General features: G+C 41.8%; 2 protein-coding genes across 5 annotated transcripts in view; one reads left to right on the top strand and one right to left on the bottom strand.

Annotated features, from left to right (window-relative positions):
- The first annotated feature begins 1,678 nt into the window (after positions 1-1,678).
- On the top strand, positions 1,679-8,465 carry UTS2B (urotensin 2B). The gene is made up of 5 exons (XM_026045352.1): positions 1,679-1,802; positions 3,584-3,685; positions 5,824-5,861; positions 7,221-7,314; positions 7,966-8,465. Exons 1-5 carry the CDS (start codon positions 1,679-1,681, stop codon positions 7,989-7,991), a joined length of 384 nt encoding a protein of 127 aa, XP_025901137.1. The 3' UTR covers positions 7,992-8,465.
- A 1,382-nt stretch (positions 8,466-9,847) lies between these two features.
- OSTN (osteocrin) overlaps positions 9,848-22,346 on the bottom strand; it is an 86,168-nt gene continuing 73,669 nt past the window's right edge. For all 4 annotated transcript variants that reach the window (XM_026045393.1, XM_026045395.1, XM_026045392.1 and 1 more), the window contains 4 exons: positions 17,712-17,853; positions 15,087-15,304; positions 12,642-12,738; positions 9,848-12,328 (listed from right to left, as the gene is read on the bottom strand). In XM_026045393.1, coding sequence (XP_025901178.1) covers positions 12,654-12,738; positions 15,087-15,304; positions 17,712-17,843 — 435 coding nt within the window. In that variant the 5' untranslated portion in view covers positions 17,844-17,853 and the 3' untranslated portion in view covers positions 9,848-12,328; positions 12,642-12,653. The remainder of the gene's footprint in view (positions 12,329-12,641; positions 12,739-15,086; positions 15,305-17,711; positions 17,854-22,346) is intronic.

Below are 22,346 nucleotides of genomic sequence, written 5' to 3'. Positions count from 1 at the left end.
GCCAATTTCATAGCAGATCTGCAAACAGACTGGTATGGACCTGGAATGACATTTATGCCGTTCTACACCAAGCAAAACTGTTCTTGACCTTCCTTAAGAGTTTGGTTTTGAGTCACCCTGGACTCCAGTCCAGAATGGGCTTGGGGACAATGACATGACTGGAAAAGATCTCAAATAGGATGGAGGTCTTTTTGTCCAAAGAGAACTTCAGAGATCATGAAAAATGATGGGAAGTACTTCATCTGGTTCTCAAGACTGAGGAAAGTTTGTTTTATTCATATATGTTATATCTGGAGGGAAAAACTGGAGTATTTCCTCAGCAGAGTAGGATCTCCTCATGGAATCATCTTATTTCTTTTTGTAGACACTTATTAGAAAAAAAAAATGGAATTCTCTCCTCTCTCCTCCCCTATTTTTTAGTAAAAATAAAACTATTAAAAGCAACATTAGCAGGTTAGTCATCCTATGGCCATTCTAGCTCCACAGCAAGGTATTGGAAGAACTGAAGACCAGAAGCCCAAGCAGGGAAATTGCGTTATCTTTTGTGTTAAGATGAAATGCAGGTACCATCAGATACAGTTATGTTGGGTAATCTGGCATGATGTAGTGTCAAAAAAGCACATGGTGTGATTCACTAGGAGTCTGTGTACAACTCAGTGCTTGGCCAAAGCAGAGTACAGATGACTCAGTTTTGCAGACCATGATTGGCATAAGAAGCCAAAGTGAAGAACAAAGTTTAGCGCTGTAGTTCTTACAGCATGTCTCTTGGTGAGCTTGTAATAGCATGTGAATAGCAGGTCTCTTATCAATAGAAATGGACAGGCAATAAATAGAAGCCAAACTGAGATGTCATATCCTTAGAACAGAGGCTAAATATGTGCAACATGCCTCAATGCTTTATTCTAACATATCAACTAGTAAAATATGGCTGTGCAACCAGAACTGTATCTGACCATCATTATTTTTTCCCTTTGGACAAGACTGGAGGTAGTTGCCCATCCTTGTTGTGTTCCATGTCTGCTGCCAAATCTGAACTCCCCCACTCAGACACAATCCCAAAATAGGGTGTGACGCTTTTCCTATTGACAAAGCTGTAAGTCACTGTGAAGGAGACACACTCCATATCCTCCAATTAGTTAAATGAAAAGAGCTCTGCCCTCCTGCTTCCCACCATTTCACCACTCATTCTTTCGCATGTTAATTAATATAGGCACTAGAATGTGCGATGATAAATTACAAAAACCCATTAACCTGATTCTGTCCAAACTGGTGACGTATGACGACTTGTATGTTAGACAAAATCTTCCTCACTAATGTGGGAGTTCACATGTCTGAACATCATTAAAACAACAGCCTTGAAAAAATATTTTAATGTATCTACGTATGGAATGTATATCAATGTGCGTGGACAGTCCATGCCTGTGGGAACATCAGAATTCATTAGATCAGTTTGATACGAGACATATTGAACAGGTTCCATCTGACGTCTGTTACTGGGTTGTTCTGTCCACTCCCAAAGGAGTGAATCATATTGACAGGTTGAATTATATCTCAAGAGATTTTTTTTTCCTCCCCTCCTCCAAAGGCCATTTACAATCACGGCACATTCACTGCCTCTTAAAAGTGAGCTCATCTGGCACTGGGTTGCACTGAAGTCCTCCACCGTGCCTGAAGGAAGATGCTTCTGGGTGGTGGGAACATGGAGAAGATGTGGTCCGTCCCGCTGTCCCTTGGAGTGCTAACCATCTTGACCATGACTGTGTATGTCCCATCTACGTGTGGAGAGCCTTATTTACTACAAGGTAAGCTGGAGCACAGACTAGATGTCACAGGTAGGTGTTGATTTTCGCTTTGCTTTGCTGCTTGTCGTAGCCGAGTAACATTCATCTGTCCATGAAAGGGAATAAAACCAACCTTGAACTATATTAAACACTCAATTAACCTGGCTGTTACCCATAGATGACTTGCTTATATTAGCCTGACCTATAGTTGTCCTTCTGGTCTAGCATTGGTTGTGTGACACATTCCATTAATCAGTAAAAAAATACCAGATGTGATGGCATGTGTCTGGTAAAAGTACCGCTTTCTTTCTTGACAGAAAATTTCCAAGGAAATATATTACAATATCGCAGAGTAACAATCCTAGTATGCACCATATGAGATTTGACAGCTCATAAATGTCAGTGGTAGGGTGTTGCTGAACTTTCTTTATTCAGGAAACTACTTTTTATATCTTCTTCTCCCACAATTTAAATTAATCTTAGCTTGGACTTATTCGTCAGGGAAATGTCAATCATTAATCTTCTTTCTTAGAGAGACTTGGCAGCAGAAAAAAAAATCAGAGCAGCTAAATATAGGATAGAAAATAACATGTTGTTTTTCAGATGATTTTTCCTCGTATATCACCTATTTATTTTTGTAATGGCAACCAAAACATTCCTGAGGCCATTCTAGCTAAATATTGCCATCATTTAGTGTTTCGCAGAGTGTTTATATTGTTTTTTCTTCTGTAGAAAATCCCCCAAATGACTAAAAATAGCTATTTTGAAATTGTAACTGCTTTTCCAGCTGAGGACAGAGGGTCACAGCACAGCGCACTAAGGGCGAGTTTTGCTCAGCGTGCAGCTCTGCCGCTTTCCCCGGCTTCGTTCTCGAGATCACAGTCAGGGTCATCAGCTTCAGCTGTAGCATTAGGCAGTGATGAGCTGGCCAGGCTCTTGGACCACTTTGGCTAGGACTGCTCTGCTTGTAAGGGTTTATGTGGCTGTGACTGATGGGGCTGATTCCCACACACACTTGAGGTTCATCTATGTCACATTTTGGTTTTGTCTCGTATCTCTTTTAGTCTTCATACCCTTACAGTTATATAGGGTAGACAGTTACATGAGACCAAATTCTTCCTACTCGCCTCCTTGAAGGGAGTGAGCAGATGTCTCAAAAATCTTTGGAGAAGAGAGAAATACATCTTTCTGCACCATTTTCTTGCCCTGCTCATAAGTTCCAGGGGTGTCTTCTAAGGCTTTGTGGGGCAAGAATATTCAGAGCAAAAGTTTTAGGGAATGGCCCTTCTCCCTGAAAATTCTGGCTCCCAGCCCGCCCCCTCAATACTGAATTCAACATCCAAATGTTAGATGATGCTGGAAACATGTTTGGCAGAGCTAGGAGGCTCTTTGAAAGCTTTCAGGACTCTGAATAGAGCCTGATCCCCCGTGTCTATTGAATACTGCTAAGCCACTGGTTTCACAAGCACTTTTGAGGGCACAGCCACAACCCCTGGGGAGAAAACATTAAGTTCTAAAAAGGGACCTCACAGTAAGCCCCAGATTGCTTTATGACAGGAGCCCAGAACTGGCGCTGCGAGTTGCCCCATCTCGCACCATTTCTGTGAGCAGACCTCTCTGCCTGGACACTCTACTCTACATTCACCCATCTTCCACTCTCCTCAAGCTCCTTCCACATTGGGAAAGACAAGAGACATTTTACTTCTACTTCTCAGCCTTAATTTTGGTATTACTGCTGGAGGCTGGAGGGTCCATCCTTTTTGCCGTGAGGGCCTGACAGAAGCGTGTTTTATGTGCTGCAGAGAACCGAGTGCATCCGGAGAGAGAAGACACAAATCACGAGGACACACTGCTGTCTCTGCTGCTGAACAAGAAGCTCGCATGGCGGAGACCAGAAAACATTGGTAAGTGGACGTGGTGGAGACCCCAGCTTCCTGCAGCTGTGTTCATATGGATGCAAGGAGCCTGCTCCTTACGTGTTGAGCTTGCTAGCGAGTACAGAGTGCTCACAAAGCGGCGAGAGTTCAGCTCCTGCATTTCAGTGTGCTTCCTCTATCTGATTAAAAGCAGGTGTTCTGTCTCATGGGGCTGCTGGGAGCTGCTTTGGCAATGCAATGCAAAACTGGCCAAAAATTTACAGCCTAAATCCTCAGACACTCAACGCTGGGCTGCGAAGGGAGCATGTGTGTATATGAGGCATGACTAATAACGATGAGAGATGATGCTGAGCCTCTGATATCCCTGGAATAAATGCTGAATATTAAGTTTAGGGTACAGGGCATCTTTGGAGGGTCACCTTTCCCTCTGCACCCCCGTATAGCCCTGGTGCTTTTGAGATACAACTCAATGTCAGGCCAGTATTTCTTGAGCGCAGTGGGCAGCATTTTTGCAGACACATGACTGAGAACTCGAGCCATCCATGACAACACAATCCCAAAGTCCACATAGATTGCAGAGGTCGTCTGTTCCCACGGCCACTACAGCCGGAGAAGGATTTGGTCAATATGTGGTGGTCTCGGGGCAGGAAGCTGTGCTTTCCTGTAAAAACAGGAGAGAGGGGGCCCAGCAGAAACTGTGTCATGAAAACCCAATACATCAAATCACTTAGTGCTTCAGCCGAGCCCCTTGTTAATACAGCGAGGCAGTGGTTAAACAATAAATACAAATAAATCAAGTCCTTATACTAACAAAGGCATTTTTCATGCAAAGGAGATGCATTCAAAAAATAACATTTTTATGATCGGTTTATGGATTAATGCACTTATTACTCCTAGAGGAAAGGCTGCATTTTATGCCAGACAATTGAATATAATGAATCTCTGAGCAGAGCACAGAGAATTTACAGCAGGCAGTTTCTCAAGGCATCATCCATAAATTAGCTTCTTTCCCCCTGCCTGAGACAATCTGTTCCAAATTTCGACCACTGTTCATTTTCTATTCATAGCCATCATTGGCCAAGCTTACAGTTTGTGTAAAGTTGAGCCAAAACAGGCACTTAAAAATCTGAAAGAAGTAAAAATGTATAAAATAATAATAACAACAAGCTCTTAAATGTCACCAATCCCTTGTAGAGGCACATGACTGTTTGCTTGTACCTCAGTGATGAGTAAAGCAAAGTTAAGAGGAATCCTCCATGGATCATTTCTGGCACTGCCAGGAAAAGAGTCCCATGTTCCCTCCCAGCCTGTCCCCAGCACTATGCTGCCTCTCAAATCCAGCCCCGATATAATATGTTACTCTTTCTGTTTTATGAATATCTCTCAGATAATATTCAGGATCTTTCAACTAAATCGTTCCCTTCTTGAAGGAGAAACTGAGCGTGCAGCCAGCTTTTTTTTTTGTCATTCTTCTGTTCATTTACAAAGGCAAAAGAAAAAGCCCAGTTTGGCAGGGTGTCTGTGTGCTGAAGTCTTATCTGATGTCAGGGGAATTAGACACTTAAATCCCTTTGGAGATCCAGATCACTGTCTGCAGCCACTGCCAGAGCAGAAGAAGGAGGCAATTCCAGGGCTGGTTTTTTTGGCTTTCTTGCAGAGTATATCAGGGAGTTTCTTTAGTGTTTTCTTAGCTCTTCTGCTTATTTTTTGCTTCTTTTGTGTAACGGCACTTGAAGCCAGTCAATCGCTTTACATTCCCCTCCTTGCTCAAGAAAACTGCCATGGTGTTCACTGTGGGATTTTTCCTGAGCCCATCCTATGGTGGTGCTTCCCATAGTTTCACTGCATCAGTTATATCGTTCCTACAGTTCAGCTATATCATTCCAACACTTTCACTTTCTAAACCTCAGATTGTCTTCAGGTCCCTCAGCCTTCAGGACTGAGGCTGAAATCCCATTTCTCTTCCTGCCATGTTTTCTATTGTAATCTGGGTCCTTCCCTGTTTGGATGCAACCTCACTCCTGCCACATCCTGGATGAGATATCACAGAGCAGTTTATTTAGCCATGTGCAGCTTTAGAAAGCCTAGTGCAGCCTTAAAACTGTTTCTGAGCTGAGCTTTGGGAAGCAATGTGGATACTAATGTTACCCTGTTCTTTCTTGCAGACTGGGAGATGGCAAAGAAATTTGAAGAGCTCGAACAGGTGAGAGAAATAAATGCACAAATGCATGTATGCATTGTTGCATGAATGGTAGCTGAGCTAAACAAATGTGTATATTGTCTTTTTTCTACCTTTACATCTTTCCACTCTTCATTCTGGTCCTACAATGCAAGCACAGAAAAAGGCATCAAAGCTATGGCTTAACGTAGTAATGGGTGAGACACCTCTTGCCTCTGCCAGCAGTGAAGGGCCGTAAAGGGCCAAGCCAGGAGAACAGAGCTGTGAAGGAAATATCATAGAACGCTTAAGGTTGGAAGGGACCTCAGAGGTCATCTAGTCCAACCACCCCGCTCACGCAGGGTAAATATCCATGGATGAAAAGGGTGAGAGAAGGACAGTTGATGCTGCCTTCTGGTATCTCAGCTGGCTGCATCCAATAATTATTTCAAATTAGAGGGATAGCCATTGCACCAGACAAAATCCCGATTGAAGGCCCTATCCAAGGGCCTACCTACCAGGCCTGCTGTGCCATGATAACAAGAGGAAGGCCCATCCCACATCAAGGTTCCAGGCCCAGGAAGAGCCATGCAGGAACTTTGATGTGGCTCCCACTGTGCCCTGGTCTCCACAGGCAGTGGAAGCCCTTTCCAGCTTCATGACAAGTGTTCATGTAGATCCTGCTGAATTCCATCCATCAGACTTCAGTTCAGATCTAATTGGGAAAACAACAACAATAAAAGAAAATAATGTGGCAGTTTAGATACGGTGAGCTCCCAAGTCCTTCTCCACCTCAAGCTAGGGCTGAGGGATATTTAATAGGGCTTCATCGCATTGGGAATGATGTTGCCAAAACATAAGTCTAGATGATGGTCATAAGTATTTCCAGCCCACTGTAAAAGAGTAGCCACAGATGGAAAAGAGATGCTAGAGGTTTTCTATCATTGTGACCAATGGAAACTAGCAAGAGCAGAGAGAGGGAAAGGAGTGGGAGCCACAGTTGAGAGGAACAGAGGTGTGACACTCTGTGTTGCAGTGTCTGGATGCCTGGGACCTCCCACCCTTGTGAAGAAACACTAACTTGGGTGTTAATGGTACCACATCCTTCTGTGGAGCCTCTTTTCCAGAGGGTTTGGATTGTGTCAACAGGAAAGGGCAGAGAGTGCCCACACTGCTATCATAAAGCAAACAGCAAAGGGGAGCAGGGACCATGGTGGTAAATGTGAGTACTTCAAAGGCAGAGGTCCTGGAAGGGCTCTTTTCCAGGGAAGAACCTGTCCTCCCCAGTGATGCTCTCAGCCAGCTTGGCAGTTCAGCTGCCCTGAATGGCACTGTGCTTTCCAGAAAGCCTCAGAGCTCCTCATAATGGGGCATTCATTCACTGCTGTATTTGTTTTCCAACAGCTGGAGAAGTTGAAGGATCAGCTCTCAGCTGAGGAAGGGTCAGAGGTGGCCTATGCCTTGGAAAGTCTGTCAGCATCTCAGCCTAAAAAACGCGGTAGGTTTTGAGTTAGAGTCTGTGGGCCTGGCTAGCGGTGGCCATCCAGCCAGGGCTTCTGTTGGCACATCTGCTTCCACAGGCAGGCCAGGCAGCATTTCGAGCAGTCCTGGTCCTCTCTTGGAAATGACTGCCTGACCAGCTAGTGAGAAGGTCTCTGTGTAACCAAACCCTGTCTGCTGTTGGATCAGACCCAGTGGATCTGCAAATTCAAGACTCTGTAGGAGGCAGTTAGTGTTGCACCCCTCTTTTCACAGAGGACCATGGGGTTATGTGGGTATTGACTGCCTTTGCAGGAGGTGTGTGAGCACTTTCCTTCAGTGTGCCTCTCATTTTGCTCTGGTGCACAAAGCTGGAGCTCAGGGAATAATGAGGCAGTGGACTGCTCTTTCAAGGTCATTGCCTCCCTCTTCAGAGCAAAGCAGAGCAATTGTTTATGCTGTTGGAGGAAAAATAATGGATGTGGAAAGCAACCAAGTATGCAGGGAGCTAAGATCTTAATAGGTCCCCCGGTTGGTCCGCTCTGCCGGCAAGGCAGGATTGCCCGTTGCCATACTTTCTCCAAGATCTCCAAGCAAATCTCTATAACACAAAGGGAAATTTTAAGAAGCACCCTGGATGCTAACATCCTTCTTTTGTATCCTTCCCCAGCCTGCTTCTGGAAATACTGCATCTGAAGGCTTGTCGGGAATGAAGAATGAAGACAAGCCCTTCCCCAAACTGCCGTGCTGGGTCTTAATGTCTTAGAGCTCCTTCTGTTCTCTTGTTGTGCTGCTAACTCGGATGCATCCACTGTAATTGCACCACAGCCAAGTCTAACGGGGACTGTGACAGGAGCCAGTAGCCAACCTCCACTTACTACTGTTCCTTGCTTCCAGATTTAACCTTCCCTGATCTTCTACTCGGCAGATGTTTCCCAAGTTTCAGCACAGCCCTGTGTGTGCCACTTAGTCTGCTGCCACTGTAAACCCTTCACTGTCCCACCAGGTTCCTCAAGGCACCAAACATTAACTTCGTTGCCCTGAGCTTTCACAGATGTTGCTCATGGTGGAGTCTCAGTTTCCCCTTTGCCTCCTAAAGGGAGGTCTGTGATGACCTGCAGTGGTCACAACAGTGTCAGAACAGGAGGGCAAAGTGGGGATAACGTGGAAGTTTGAGGGCTGCCTACCGCGGCTTGCTGAGACAGAGCTCGCTCTTGTCATGTCCTGTCACCATATGCAGTCAGTTTGGGGGAGGACAGGCACAGAATTAGGAGTCCTTTGGATATCATTCCAATAAAGATTTTCTGTTGCAATAAAGCACATGTCATTTTTTTCCTCATCCCCCATAAATGCCCAAACTTCCTACTTTCCTTGCTATAAGCTCATGTTAAGTTTACTGTAAAAAAGTCTCCTGTTGAACACTAAGCTACAATAACACAGCTCTATTTTATTGTGCCTGAAGAGCAGGCCCTTCCTTTTGATCAGGACTGGGTAAAAATTGACTCTTCCCCATGGATATGTGTGGGTTGCAGTTGTCATGCAGCTGGACCAGCCTCACTGACTTCCACTTCAAATAGACAATCTCAGAAGAGATTCTTGGCTCTTCTGGCTGGTCACTGCTGACGCAAGTTGACTTTCTCTACTGCAGAATTATGTCTGCACCTGTTCAAAATGAAGAGGTCACACTATACCACTGATTCCTACATATATTTATCTTAAAGCATTGTTACCAAATTTTTTTTTGCAAACAAAATGCTAATATTTGCTGGGTTCTGAAAGGTGCAACTACAAAATAAATCTGTTGAGGCCATACAAGTTAATGTATCCTACCAGTATATAGGATGCGCTCCCAGTACTCAGACTACCACAGGTCTCCTCATGGTGCTCTATGAAGTTGTGTGGGTTACCTCCATTGATCAGAGGTGTTTTGAGTGCAATTTGTTTACCAGTTCTGAGTGAAGATGGTAGTGCTGTCCCTACACTCACCTTCAGCATGTCACTACAAGGGTCCTGCTTGTCCTCCTAACTCACAGAGCAGTAGCTCCTGCTGTCCTCAGGTGCCATTTCCACATTACAGGGCAAAGTTAGCATGCACTGGATGCTGTAGCATATTCTCACTTCAGGATTTCTAACCACTATGCTACACACAAGGTACTGCTCCCACTTTACCCATGCATAGGTAGTCACTCTGGCTGAAGTTGACTCACAAGCAATAATTAAAGATATTTCCCTTAGACTTTATAGCAGATCATGTTGATTTATTAGCAGAGAATTATCACTGACATCGAATGGTTTTGCAAACAGAGAATGCACAAGGCAAAGAGCATGCAATGTTTCCTGTAGTATTCTCCCAGTTCACATTTATTAACCTCTATGTTATGCCCAAATGACTGAGGCTATCCAGTACTGTCTTAAAAAAAAAAATATGGTGTTCTTTCTTTCAGACATCACTTCTTTAATGGATTCTACAAGTGGTTTCTGAATCACAGGAGGCCTCAGCACGTTGTGACAAGGATGGGGCACAGGAACAGAATGGCTGCTGGTTTCTGCTGGGTAATGCACAGAACATAGTGAGAGACAAACACAGGATTGAAGTTTCAAGCTCCCAGTTCCAGGAAACAACTAACAATCAGATAAATCTGTCCTGCCGTGCCTTCATGTTTTTTCTCTAGATGAAGGGCACATCTGCATACAGCTGTAGGCTTTAAATCCCCCTTTCTAAGAAGCTGCTCAGACTAATATCAGCCAATCACTGTAATACATTCACATTCCACTATTATCTTTGTGAATCATCTATGTCAGCACTGGATTCTTCCAGAGTTACCCAAAATGTATCACACAGTGAGTCTTGATCACGGCTGCTCTTGACAGGCAACTGTAGAAGTGGTCAGAAGTACATTGCCTCCATAATCTGGACCTGTCACACACACACGGCTAACCTTGCAAGTAGATTATCTGCAGCCTGAGCGAGCTCGGTGCAATAAGGTAACTGCTAAGCTGCAGGACAGGCTCAGGACATGTGGTTGCAGCACTCCAGAAGACAGGGTCTGGGCTTGTATTTGCAAACTTGCTTCTACCACAGGCAGAAAAGTCTCATCTCAGACCAGCATTCAGACAGTCTCCACCCATCCAGTAATCTAGTCTAAATTTTATATCTTTAAGATTGAATGTGAGCACTGGAGCTTGTGGAAATGTCAGAAGCAAAAAGCTAAGATGAATCCTCAATTGGGATTTATGGCCCCTCTCTTTTTCTAACTTTTGAGATCTTGGACTGGAAAGCATTTGCAGTGCTTCTGCCACTCGCTTCACATACAAGCATGGACACTGCACCTATTTGTGGAGGAACGACCACCTAACTCCACTTGATGCAGCTCTTCTTGAAGGGAAAGATGGGAGCACTTCTAGAAGTGAATTGGTGTTTTGTGGATTTGCTTGCAGCAGCAATAGCCTAGATGGGAGTTGTCAAGATCCTAGCTGCTGGACCCAGACCCAGTCAGGGCTGTAGGAAACAAGGAGAGGGGGAAAACCTGTGGCGTCCCTCTTATGACCATGGGGACCACTTCCCTGACCACTATGATCACTTCCCACTCCCAGGCAAGTATTAGATGCTAATACTCAGAAGATACTGCTTCTACTACTGATACTTCTGATAGGGAGCCTTATTTCACACCATGACCTGAAAGTCTCACTGCCCAGAATAGATCTGTTTTGGAAATTTCACCAACATCCAAACTTCTTTCCTTCAGCTTCCTTTGGAGAAAGTGATTTTTTTTCTTCCCCATTTTTTCAGCTGATGGTCAGTTGGCTTTGTGCCTCACATGAGATTAGGAAGTTAGCATTTCATTTCTATCCCCACTTTTACTGCAACTCACTGCCTAAAATGGAGTATTAAGTCAGAGCAAGATGTATTTTTTTTCTCTTTGTCCTATATAATCTCCAAGAAGATCTTTTGAAATTAAGAGCAATTTACCAAGAGCAGCAATACAAGGAACTTTAACTGACATGAACCCAAGTTCAATGAGAAATGTGTGAGGTTTAGAAAAGATCAGCTAGGAACCTGAGCATTTAGATATCAGCAAGCATCTCTTTTTAGCTAATTTTTAAAAGTTAGAAAGAAGTGAAAAAGAATGAACCAGGATTCAAGTTAATCTGTTTTACAATGAATTGAAATGGACAGGGTAGGCACATTTTTACATGTTATCAGGGTAAAAATGCTTGAACTTTTACAGTTGGATGTCTGATTATACCTCATATGCACATTAAGAGACTACAATAAGGCTGATGATGCAGATGGCCTAGGAAATAGATGATGACTTCATATTTGGATGGTTTCCTATATTATACATAGGGAGGAATAAAATGTATTCATAAGCTTAGCAGAGGAAACTGTAAGTCTCACCACATGTCAGGATCTGCCATACAATGAAAACATTGCTAAATTTGGTGCAGAGATAAGAGAAATTCTGCTAAAAACATCAGGGCAAATTCTAAGGTATTGTCATAGTTTTCCCTTAGACAAATGTCTAGTGATGTCAACAGATGTTTTCTCCTCAGTAGCAGTTCAAGTAAAACCTTGGTTTATTCCATAACTGCTAAACTCTTTCTTCATCTCCCAAGCAAACATCCTCCCGAAAGAAATTTGCAATGCAAATTGTCTGCTTTTCATGGACTTCTGTTGGCATCTCTGAAAGTTTCATTTTATAGTCAAAAATTCTAACAAGTCCTTGCTAGGATTATGAACTTCTGCAAGTTTAAGAAACGAATGCCATGCAATTAAACTATATATACACACACACACACACACACACACTTTCTGTTCCCTCCTATCTGTGGCACTCTGCATATCTGTGAGAGCATTCTGACCAGATGAATTCAATTTGTTGCTGTTCATAAAGCACAATGTGAAACAGATTTTGTAGGAGGTCAATTCCTTGAACGTTGAATCATTAGTCAATGACAAGACATGCTCGGATGCATCTTCCATAACCCTGCAATGTTTCCAACACAGCATCAATCACTCAGAACAGAAGCACCTGTAGAGAGAAAAACAGTAAACATTCAATTTTCCTAAATCAGTAAGGCTTGGAAGTGGAAGGCTTGGGTAAAGACACTGTAAGGTCATCTACAGCAGATGGAAAAGTCTAAGAATTCTGGATTTACTTTGAGGAGATATTAAGTCCTAGTTTGGAGTATTACATTTGAATTCACAGTCACAATAAACATTGTATGAAGTCAGCCTTCCCCGAGCCTCTCTAACCAACCTATGGGCAAGACTGGAGTACCTCCATGCAGCCACCCACAGGTGTGGTGCTCCAAATGTGCCATACCTGCAGCGCTTCAGCTTACCTGCACGAGCTGCTAGCCCTTCGTGTTGCTGAGACGGCTCACTCCAATCCGGTCTAGAGGAATTCCAAATCGTCTCTTGGGCAGCTCAACCACTTTCCTGAATGGGAAAAGCAAAGAAAGAAGGCAGTAAAGAACTAAAATAAATAAAATAAACCAACCAAACGAACAAAAAAACAAACAAAAAACCCACAGCAACAATCAAAATGTTGTTGCATCTTTGATTCCTCCATTCATCCTACTCACAACCTTGTTCTTCACGTAGAACAGTTTCAGAGCAGCAGCTAATGAGGAGTGTTTAAATATAGGATGCTTCACTTCTCTCAAAAATGAAGGCAGGTAAGAGTTGCAACCTGCTTACAGAAAAGCTGATATTGATTTACTACCCTGTTCATAAATACCAACAATCAAATAATTGCATAGATTACCAGCTATTCATAAAAGAAAGGCAAAGCATTACATGCATAAAAGGAGATTGTTTTGTGTATGGTATTACATTGCTCAGGTGACACCTTAATTTGGATCTTCAAAACCTCCTATTTAATTGTGCAGTTATTCCACACTAACAGATGGGACAAGTCAGAAAACACTAGCAGGATTTTCCTAAGGGGTATCCTGCCATACCCTGTTCACAAAACTGAGTATTAAAAATCCGCTTGATGAGGCTGAAAGTATTATCTCCCTTCTCTTTATGATGCATTGCCTAGTAATTGATGAATAAGAACTTGAGGAAGTACGTGAGAGAAGTTAGAGGCAGGAGTATTTCATTAGTTAAAAAATAATGTTCCCAGCCATAATTCCAGCTTTTAAAAAGAAAACGGAATTCAGCGGTTTTGAGCATTTGTTTCAAAACTTCAACAGAAGTTTTACTGCAATATGCTGGGGAAATGGGGAGGTTTCCTGCAGCTGAGCTTCCCCTCTTGTGGTCATGTGAAGCCATAGCAGGACAATCCCGGCTTCTTTCACTGACACTTTGCTCAATTTTCAGGTTCAAAATAAGATTGCGCTTTCAAAATTTTCTCTGTTTTACTCCTGCAAGTGCTCTCTGAAAGTGATAACCTCAAGCAAAACTCTGCAGATGATGATCGGAAAGGAAGGATTTTGTGCAGTGGGTCATTTTGTTTGCACAATGTCTTTATTTGATTTCAGAAAAAGAGTTGCTAGAAAATTTGGACAGCTTTCCACAGAATTTCCCTTTTCCTTTTTCATGTTATTTTTTTCTATTGTACACAGAATGGAACACATTTACCATCCAGAAGCACACTACAAGCTGGGATTACCATACATTTTTGCAAAAAGGTGCTGTAACTTCAAAAATCATCCAGTATTTGTTCCCCTTAAGAGGAAAAACATGCTAAAAATATAAAGAATGAGTGGTTTTCATCTCATGCAGAGCTTTATGGACAAAAGAAGTCCTACTTGAGGTTTTAAGATTTTTCTACTTTATCACTTTTGGCTGCAGTCAAAAACTCCCAGTAGCAGATTGGGTGGGTAAGTGGAAAAAAATACCATGAAAATATTGCAAAATTCTTCTTGAAGGAGGAATAAAAAGGAAAAAAAGAAAAAAAGAAAAAATGAACTTGTAATGTTGACTGACTCCAATGAATACTTTCCATTTCCAGATTAAATTTTAAGCATGTCATTAAATACTTTGTGGCATTGGGGATTCCATCCAAAAGACAACAGTTACCAGAAGAATGGAAGAAACAGGACAGTTTAGCTCTTTTGGATATGGTAAACAGCCCCTTCAGTTTTGTCCCAAACTCACTGGCTTTCCTCAGACATATCAATCATCATTCCTTAGCCCTCATATTTATAAACATGCCTATCTTCCAGGGTAGAAGGTCCAAACACTAACGCTCATCATAACACAGCACAGCTATATTGATTAAGCCTGGCTTATCGGGAGCAGTTCTAGTTCCAGAAGTGTCTTTTTTTTGGAGAATCATTTTGTTATCTGTGTCCCCATGTTTTGTGATGTGTTTTGTGAGGTGTTCTTCATCCTTCTATTCAGGATGTGCATTACAATAGGCCTAGTCACACCCCTTTTGTTTTTTAACCTCAAATACATTCTTGTGGTAAATAGTCTCATGATCCAAAAGGCAGTTTTATGCTCAAGGATAGTTCACATGCTTGGAAAGAAGTGTACTAGAAAAATACATGCCCTAGAATGTTCCAGTTAGTTGGATGGCACTGTGAGGGTTAGTGAACCACAGCATGCGTTACTCATGACAACTGGAGAATTACACATTGGACAGAGCGGTTTTTGTAGAGATCCTAGATCTCTACATCCTAGATCCATAGAGATCCTAGGCCCTCACATAGAGGCACCTCGTAACAGCCTACTGAATTTGCCAGGGACTAAAAATAAGCCATTTATATCCTGGATAACCTACCTACCAACAGAGGCCTTCTAGTTTGATCACTGCTAGGAGCCAGAGATCTTACCTCTGTTTGCCTTTTGTATCAACAGAGCTTGAAGAAATCCTGTCAATTGGGGAGCCAAATCCTGGGAAGCTTCTCTTCTTCTTGGTCTCGGTCACCTCATTCTCCAGTGACACTAACTCATCAAGAAGGAACAGTTTGGCTGATAGGTCAATGTCCAACCTCTCTTCACTGGCAGGGGGATGTGTTCCCAGGCCTGTCACATTAGAAGGCTCCAAAGACTGAAAAAGAAAAGAGGGATATTTGCTTGCTGCTGAAGCTCCAGGAAAAATCATTTTAAGAAGTGTCAAAGCAACAGTTCTATAATTAAAAAAAGAAAAAAAAACACAGGCTAGGACACTGAACGTGGGACAACATTTTAAACTAATATTTCTTCTGTGAAACCTAGTCATTTTCTGATCAGAGGAGGCTACAGTCAATGCTTGAGATATTTGATAGGCTTGAACTCCTTCTTCACTGTTATTAAAATATTATTAAAAATAACTATGTTTTTATTATTAAAATAACTATTTGATATTTTTCAGGAAACTAATTTCCGGTTTTAAGTGAATGTTAATAAATAGTAATGAAAATGCATCCAGTATTTTCCATCCAAATTCAACAAATAATTATTATGGGGGGGGGGAAAAAAACCCAAAACAGAATAAACTCATTGACATTCAAAAAAGTGAGTGTTACACAGCAACAAAATGTGAAAAGCTGGAAAGTAAAGAACATATTCTTGCTTATGCAACAGATATACAGACTTGACACAGAAAGACAAAGGACAGCAGCTACTATACGTAGGTAGGTGTTAAGCACTACATTTATCTTTTTGTTCAAGGTGATCTCTACGGCACTAGGTACAAAAAACCCTAAGCAAAACTCTTATTAGCTGCCTTGAATCAGACTTTCCTCTCTGTTTAGAATCATGACACTATCTTTCTTACTCCTACACAGTGTGTTTAATACTAATGTAAAAGAAAACATTACAGGGATAATGTAAATATTTACATCTACTATGGTCCACACCATAGCTGTGATGGTAACTGGTGGGTGGCATAACGTGTGACAGTGTATAAAAGGAAAATGCAACACTGACATAATAATGATCAAGTGACAAGAAAAATCACAATGATGATATAGCATTGTTAATGTTTTTGGAAGGATCTCATATTTTCTAATTTTTTTCCTCTGATGCTCGAGCAGCATTTAGGGGTCTTTTCTGATCTTTTTCAGGAGTATACAACTGTTACCAAAAGTTTGTAGCCAAACTGTGCCTTTAAAGAAGGATGAGCCCTCCACTCTGTTTAGTGGGGATAAATATCTACAATACTGCTCAAACTTGAACATAAAAATACTTCTTATGATGCGAACAACTATGATGAATAACTAAACAAAGCACAGCTTCACAGAAGAGCCAGGAAATGAATGCAAGGGGATTACAGTAAAAGGCTTAGAAACTTATATAAAAGCAAATGGATAAAGTCTAATAATCTTTTATTAGGAAAAAGAGTTTCACATTTCTTCACCAGTGAATTTAAAATAAATGCAAGCTGCTACTTTTTAAACAGTACATAGATGAAGTAGAATGTATTGCCAAAAGTGGTAACAGATACCAAAAGTTTAAAGCAGCTAAACCAGTTTTGCAGCAGCTGAAAAATGCACTGATCCAGTCTGGATTGGGACGTGCCTGAAAATGTCCTGTTCTTATATTCTCTTCACAGACATTGCTGCCATTGAGGATCAGCTCTTCATGGTGTCACAGCAGCAGCCGCTACAGCACTGATGTGGAGAGGGGACATTATTGAGCACAGTGAGGACGTGCTCACTTGAAAAGAGCAAGGCAGGAGGGTGCGTCAGTGTTCTGCAATGTGCACCTAGTTTCTAAGCTGGTCTTAAAAATCTGTGTAACGACCCTAAAGCCAAATAGTGATGCATGATTAAGCTTTTAGATCCTTGACTTTCATGACATGAAACCATTACATAAGCATCTTTGCTGCCACATCTGTTTTATGTCAAGATGACAAGAAAACAACAACAAAAGAATTCACCAGAAGTATTTGCATGTACAATCACTGCATATCTTAGTGGACGAAATACAAGACATTAGTTGTGTTATTTCATCTACAGGTCTTCTTTTACAAACTTAGGCAAGTTACTGCTCCTTCCCTGGTCTTCTCTCTCTCTCTCTCTCTCTCTCCTTTAACCAAGTCTTATGGAGAGTCTCTCCCCTCAATCCTCTCATATATTCTGAGAACTGCAGAGGACTCGCACTATTATTTGTCTCTTAAGGAGAAGATTGGAATTCTTTTCAGGGTTAGCTGAAAAATTTCCTCCCCACCTCTGATTGCAAAGTGCTTTATCCAAAACACTGCACAATGTTTTAATGTACAGAAATCCCAGTGTGTTTCAGGAGAGGCAGATCTAGGCACCATTGAATTCTGTGAGCCCTCTCAGAGCCATGCAATGTGCATCACTCCTTTCGCTGCAGGAATTGCCCTGCTTCAGCTTTGCCCTTGAAGAGTCAATATCTGCTCCCTTTTGGGCATCCCTGTTTGGAGACCATGGTATCTTCTACACTCCATGTCTGGGAGGTCTCCTAGGAAGAGCGTGGTTATGTGGTGCCCATTGGGAATATTCACCTACCTCTGGAGCTGCCTCAGCCAGGAGCACCGAACTAGACTGCCACTGCAGCAGGGTAACCACAAGGGTCACATGCACCACAAGCAGTTGAAACTTCAACATCTGCAAAGGAGAACGAGCTGTTGAGGGCTCCATTGCCACGTTCCTAGAGGAGGGAGAAAGAGAAAGAGGCAAATACCAGTGAGAGTCCTTACAGGCTCTTGTGGAAGGACAAAGAGGAGAATATCTCTCTCTCCAAAGACTTTGGAGAAGGGAAAGCAAGCAGGAAGACTCTGTTCTCATGGCTGTTAGCACGTTTTATGAGAGTTAATGCACAGTCACTTCATTAAAAAAATTGTGCTAGCTGAATGACTTCTACTTTGAGGGACCCCACAGATGTTTTAATTCCTTTCTGCACAGTGGCCCAGTTCTTGCAGAAGGGGAGAGGTCATGAGAGCAACCTCGCATTAAAACCAGATGAACTAGACCATCATTTGTAAGCAGAGAGAGTCAGTGTCTCACAGCTCCCCAGGCTGACCTTACCTTTCCCACATCTTAGGTAGGAGTCTCAAATCTCTTACAGAAATCACGGATCTCCCTAGCAGCTTTTTTAAAGTAAGTCTGATTTTCCCAGCCCCCCAAATCCTCATAGTGTGATTTAACAGCAGTCAAAACCATAGACCCCTTGGGATCCTGCGTGAGAGTCATACAGCTCCCCTATCTGGAAAAAGCTTGCAAGCTTTCCCAAAGCTTGGGCAATGAAAATCCATTGCTCAGTCCTGTTGCTCAAGCCAGGTTACCACAGTTGCAGAACTGCAGGTGCCCGCAGAGCCCTTAGGTCAAGCAGAGAAGTTTAATTTTTGGCAAGGTCAGGAAGCTGCAGCTGCAGGGATTTCTTTGGTCATGGATATGAGTTGCAATCTTTAAGCTCTTTTCTAGATGCAGCTCACAGAGCATAACGTTCCTCTGACTCTACCAGGTGGGAGTCATTCAACTGACTGATAAGAAATAGATGGTGCCTCTAGTGCCAAAGAAATCTGTTAATTTACTGATTAGTCTGTTACCAGGGCCAGACGCAGAGTATAACTCAAGTCTGATTCTGCCATTCTTTGCTGACTCTCCTCTTGGCAAAAACAGAAAGGGTGTATAAATACATTTTTATGATGTATGATAGTTATTTTATCCCCTGCTTAGCAAATCTTCTATAAGATCAGGCAAAAAAACATATGGCAAAAAATAATTGGCTTTGCACTTTTTCCCACACTGTAAAAGAGAGAAGCAACAAAAGTGCTTGGAATACAGTTTTAAAAGGTGAAGATAAAACGTTTATACCCACTACTTTGCTTCTTACCTTGGTTTATTCAATATACTCTAAAGATGCTTCTGTTAATTGGTTACTCTGTGATGTATCTGCTTTATATAGCACATGAGGCATCAGCTGTGAGGAAGACAGCTGCTGGTTAATCCAGAGGTGCCAAGCAGACTAAGTCCACTGGAATCAAAGGACAAAGACAAAGCAGCAACCAGGTTGTACTAGTGTCTCTTAGTCCAAAACTGACAGCCCTTAAAACCAGACAAGTGTCTGTCCTGGTGTTTTTTGGCCTACAGCCTTCTATAATGTATATTTTTGTATGTGACTGTGCATTGAATTTTGAAGTAGTAGTCTACCACCTCCACAGATAACCACATCCTGATTATCTGGATACAGGGACATAAAAATAAATGGCAAGGTTAAAAACACGTTTATTATGGTCCAAGAGCTCTGCTGGTATTCATCCATCCCAAAGACCAAAGAGCTAAAAATAGCAACTGGTACACTAATAAAAATAAATATTAAGGCACCTGCAATGCAAAAGACATTTGATTAACCAGTCAGAACTTGATGCCAGTGAAATTAGAAGCAGAGGAAATGGTAATAACTTAAAGTTTGGCTCTAATTCCTATGGAAATCAGTAACTAAGAAGCAACATCACTGGTTTAAAGGTGCAAAACTAAGTCTGGAAGATCCTGTTGTGTTGTAGTAACCAGGGTGGGAGAAAGATGCAGGTTAGTTCTAGTGCAGCAGTCTCTCCATAAAATAATATTTTCAAAACTAAAGGCAGCAATAAGGATTCTGCAAGAGTAAAATGAAATCACACCGTTTTCTGCCAGCCTTGAGCTTGGCTGGCCACCTTCAGCAATGTCACAGGATTTTAAAATCAGCTGCTGCTTCTACTGCCTTAGCTCATCTCTTACATTATGAGCAGAACCCCCCTGCCAGCGAGGGGTCTTTTTGCAAATGTACATTCTCCTCCTAGCCAAGTATCTGGCTATTGCTTAACCCCATCCACACTTTACCTTGTCCCCTTCCAAAAGGGAGATTTGAAACCAGGTTTCACTATATTTGTTACTGAAAGGGAAGTAGCAAAACTCTGCGAGCCACACAAACCATTACAAGATGCACCATTCCCACTTGGACAGATTCTCTTCAGGCTCTTCAGCAGTTTCACAGAAATGGGTCAAGGAACTGGGACATTAATTCACGTCTCCAGTATCTCTGAGTCTGGCCTGGCAAATGTAAAATACGTTTCACCTCTCATTAAATGCAATTTTAAGTTTGAAATTCAGACAGATTTATGTGTTTTAATGATGTTTCCACTCAAAATGTGTCAAAACTCAAGTTGGTCATATAAACAGGCATCTTTTTTACAAGTCCAATTAAAATACAATTAAAGATAAAACAGAGAACATTATTCTACCTTATCAAAGCAGGATAAACATTTAGAACTTTTCCTTAAGAATCTGTGCAGAGCTGTTTTCCAACAGGAGATCACAGGAAAGCAGAATTCTTTACCAAACACAAACTGTTCAGTCCCCAACATCAAACCAAACAACATAAAAATACATTTAAAGGAAAAAAAAAAAAACCAAAACAAAATGACATCCTGAAGATAAGTGAACTGAACAAACCCCAGACAGTGTGTAATTCATCACCAAGCTCCAAACCTGTTGCCTGTCATAAATGGTACCAGTTGTCATTGTTCTTACCATTTGAACTATCATATTTCACATTACTGTGGAAATTAGTCCACTAGCATAAATCACATGGGCTTTATTTTTCTTGCTGGCCTGTTAGCAAGAGAACCGAGGCAAGACATCATGCCTTGCAGAGTCATCTTTCATTTCTCCTGCCACCATATACTGCGTACAGCTCTGCTGGTTCAGGCAACACCAGTCTAGGACATGTCCAAGCTCACCTGCAAACACCAACCTTGCTCTTGAAATCTGCATGATGTAGCTAAGCCCAGAGCCCTGACTCTTTGAGGTGTTTGCTCCTGAGTAGAGCCAGTGCAGACAGGGCATTACCATTGGCCTCCCTGGGCATTGGATGCAGCATCTGATAGGAACCTACCTTATGGTCCATAAGGTTATCATCTGTCTCATCAGAAGAGCAACTGAGAAATAACTTGATGCACAGTTCCGAGAGTAAGTCTGCTCCTGCTGAAGCCAGTGCTAGACTTGCCCTACTTTTGGATTCTAAGCATATTCATAACCACAAAACCAAAATATGTCCATACCAGCAGTCTTAGTGATTTCAGAAACTCCTTAGGGAACTTTCTAATCTCAAGTGTAATTTTCTGGCTATGGAAATATCAAAGAGGAAGGAAAAATAAAAAAAGAAATCAAAACAAACCCCAAATTCAAAGAGAAAAGAGACTCCAGAAATAGGCTATAATGACATTTTCACTCTCATCTCACAAAAGTATGAAGCCCTTCTTATATAGGGCCTTCTAAAAAGCCATCATGTAAGACGCTGAAGCAAGATATTGAAGTAGAGAATTTTGTGGCAAAATGAAATATAAGCAGTTATTGCCAGGCACTTTATGTTATTAGCATTCTGTTTTCTAGCGAAGGTTTGGATTTTTAAACCATGTCATATATTTTATTTAGATGCACCATATAGACACTAACTTCTGCACTGAAGATTCATATATTTCCAACTATGCAGATAAATAGATGCCGATAGGTTACATATGATGTAACCACAAAGAATTTAAAAGTCAAGAAGTTATGCAAGAGACTAAAGTGATTTTGAGTATGCCTAGGTATTTGGGCCACCCAAACGAAACACTTTGTCTAGTATATGGTATTTCAGGGACAAGTAAGCTCTGCTTCCTGCAAATGAGACTCCTTAAACCCTTCTCAAGGGGTATCTCAGATTAACCACTGGTTTCATAAGTTTTCATTTCAAAGATTTCATTATCAATATAATGTTATATAGTATTACAGCAACAGTAAGATTAGCTGTGTTTGCTCCTAACTACTTGTGTTTTCATAGCATCACGATGGTTAATCTGGCCTACCTTTTACTTATGTTTCTCTTAAAAACATTGATCCAGCTACTGATATTTTAGCTATTGGAAGAAGTAAACGTGGTCAGAGTAGGCTCAAGTTCACACCTGTTCTGACAATCCTTACTGAGATAAAACCCACGGATACAGATACGGCTTAGTCACTGCAGGACCTTTCTAGACCTCACATCAATCCTACTCACTGAACGTTGAATATTTGTAGGAGAAGAACATGAATCATACTGCTCACATATGAAGAGAGGCTGAAAATGTGGCACCACAGTGTGCTAACACTATAAAGTACCAAAAAGGTAAAAGTGCTTGTGCT

This window comes from Nothoprocta perdicaria, unplaced genomic scaffold, assembly GCF_003342845.1.
Source record: "Nothoprocta perdicaria isolate Ctin4 unplaced genomic scaffold, notPer1 scaffold_4, whole genome shotgun sequence".
NCBI classification, from domain to species: Eukaryota; Metazoa; Chordata; class Aves; order Tinamiformes; family Tinamidae; genus Nothoprocta; species Nothoprocta perdicaria.
The sequence above is the reverse complement of the archived record's forward strand: the minus strand, read 5'-3'. Positions and strand labels throughout refer to the sequence as shown.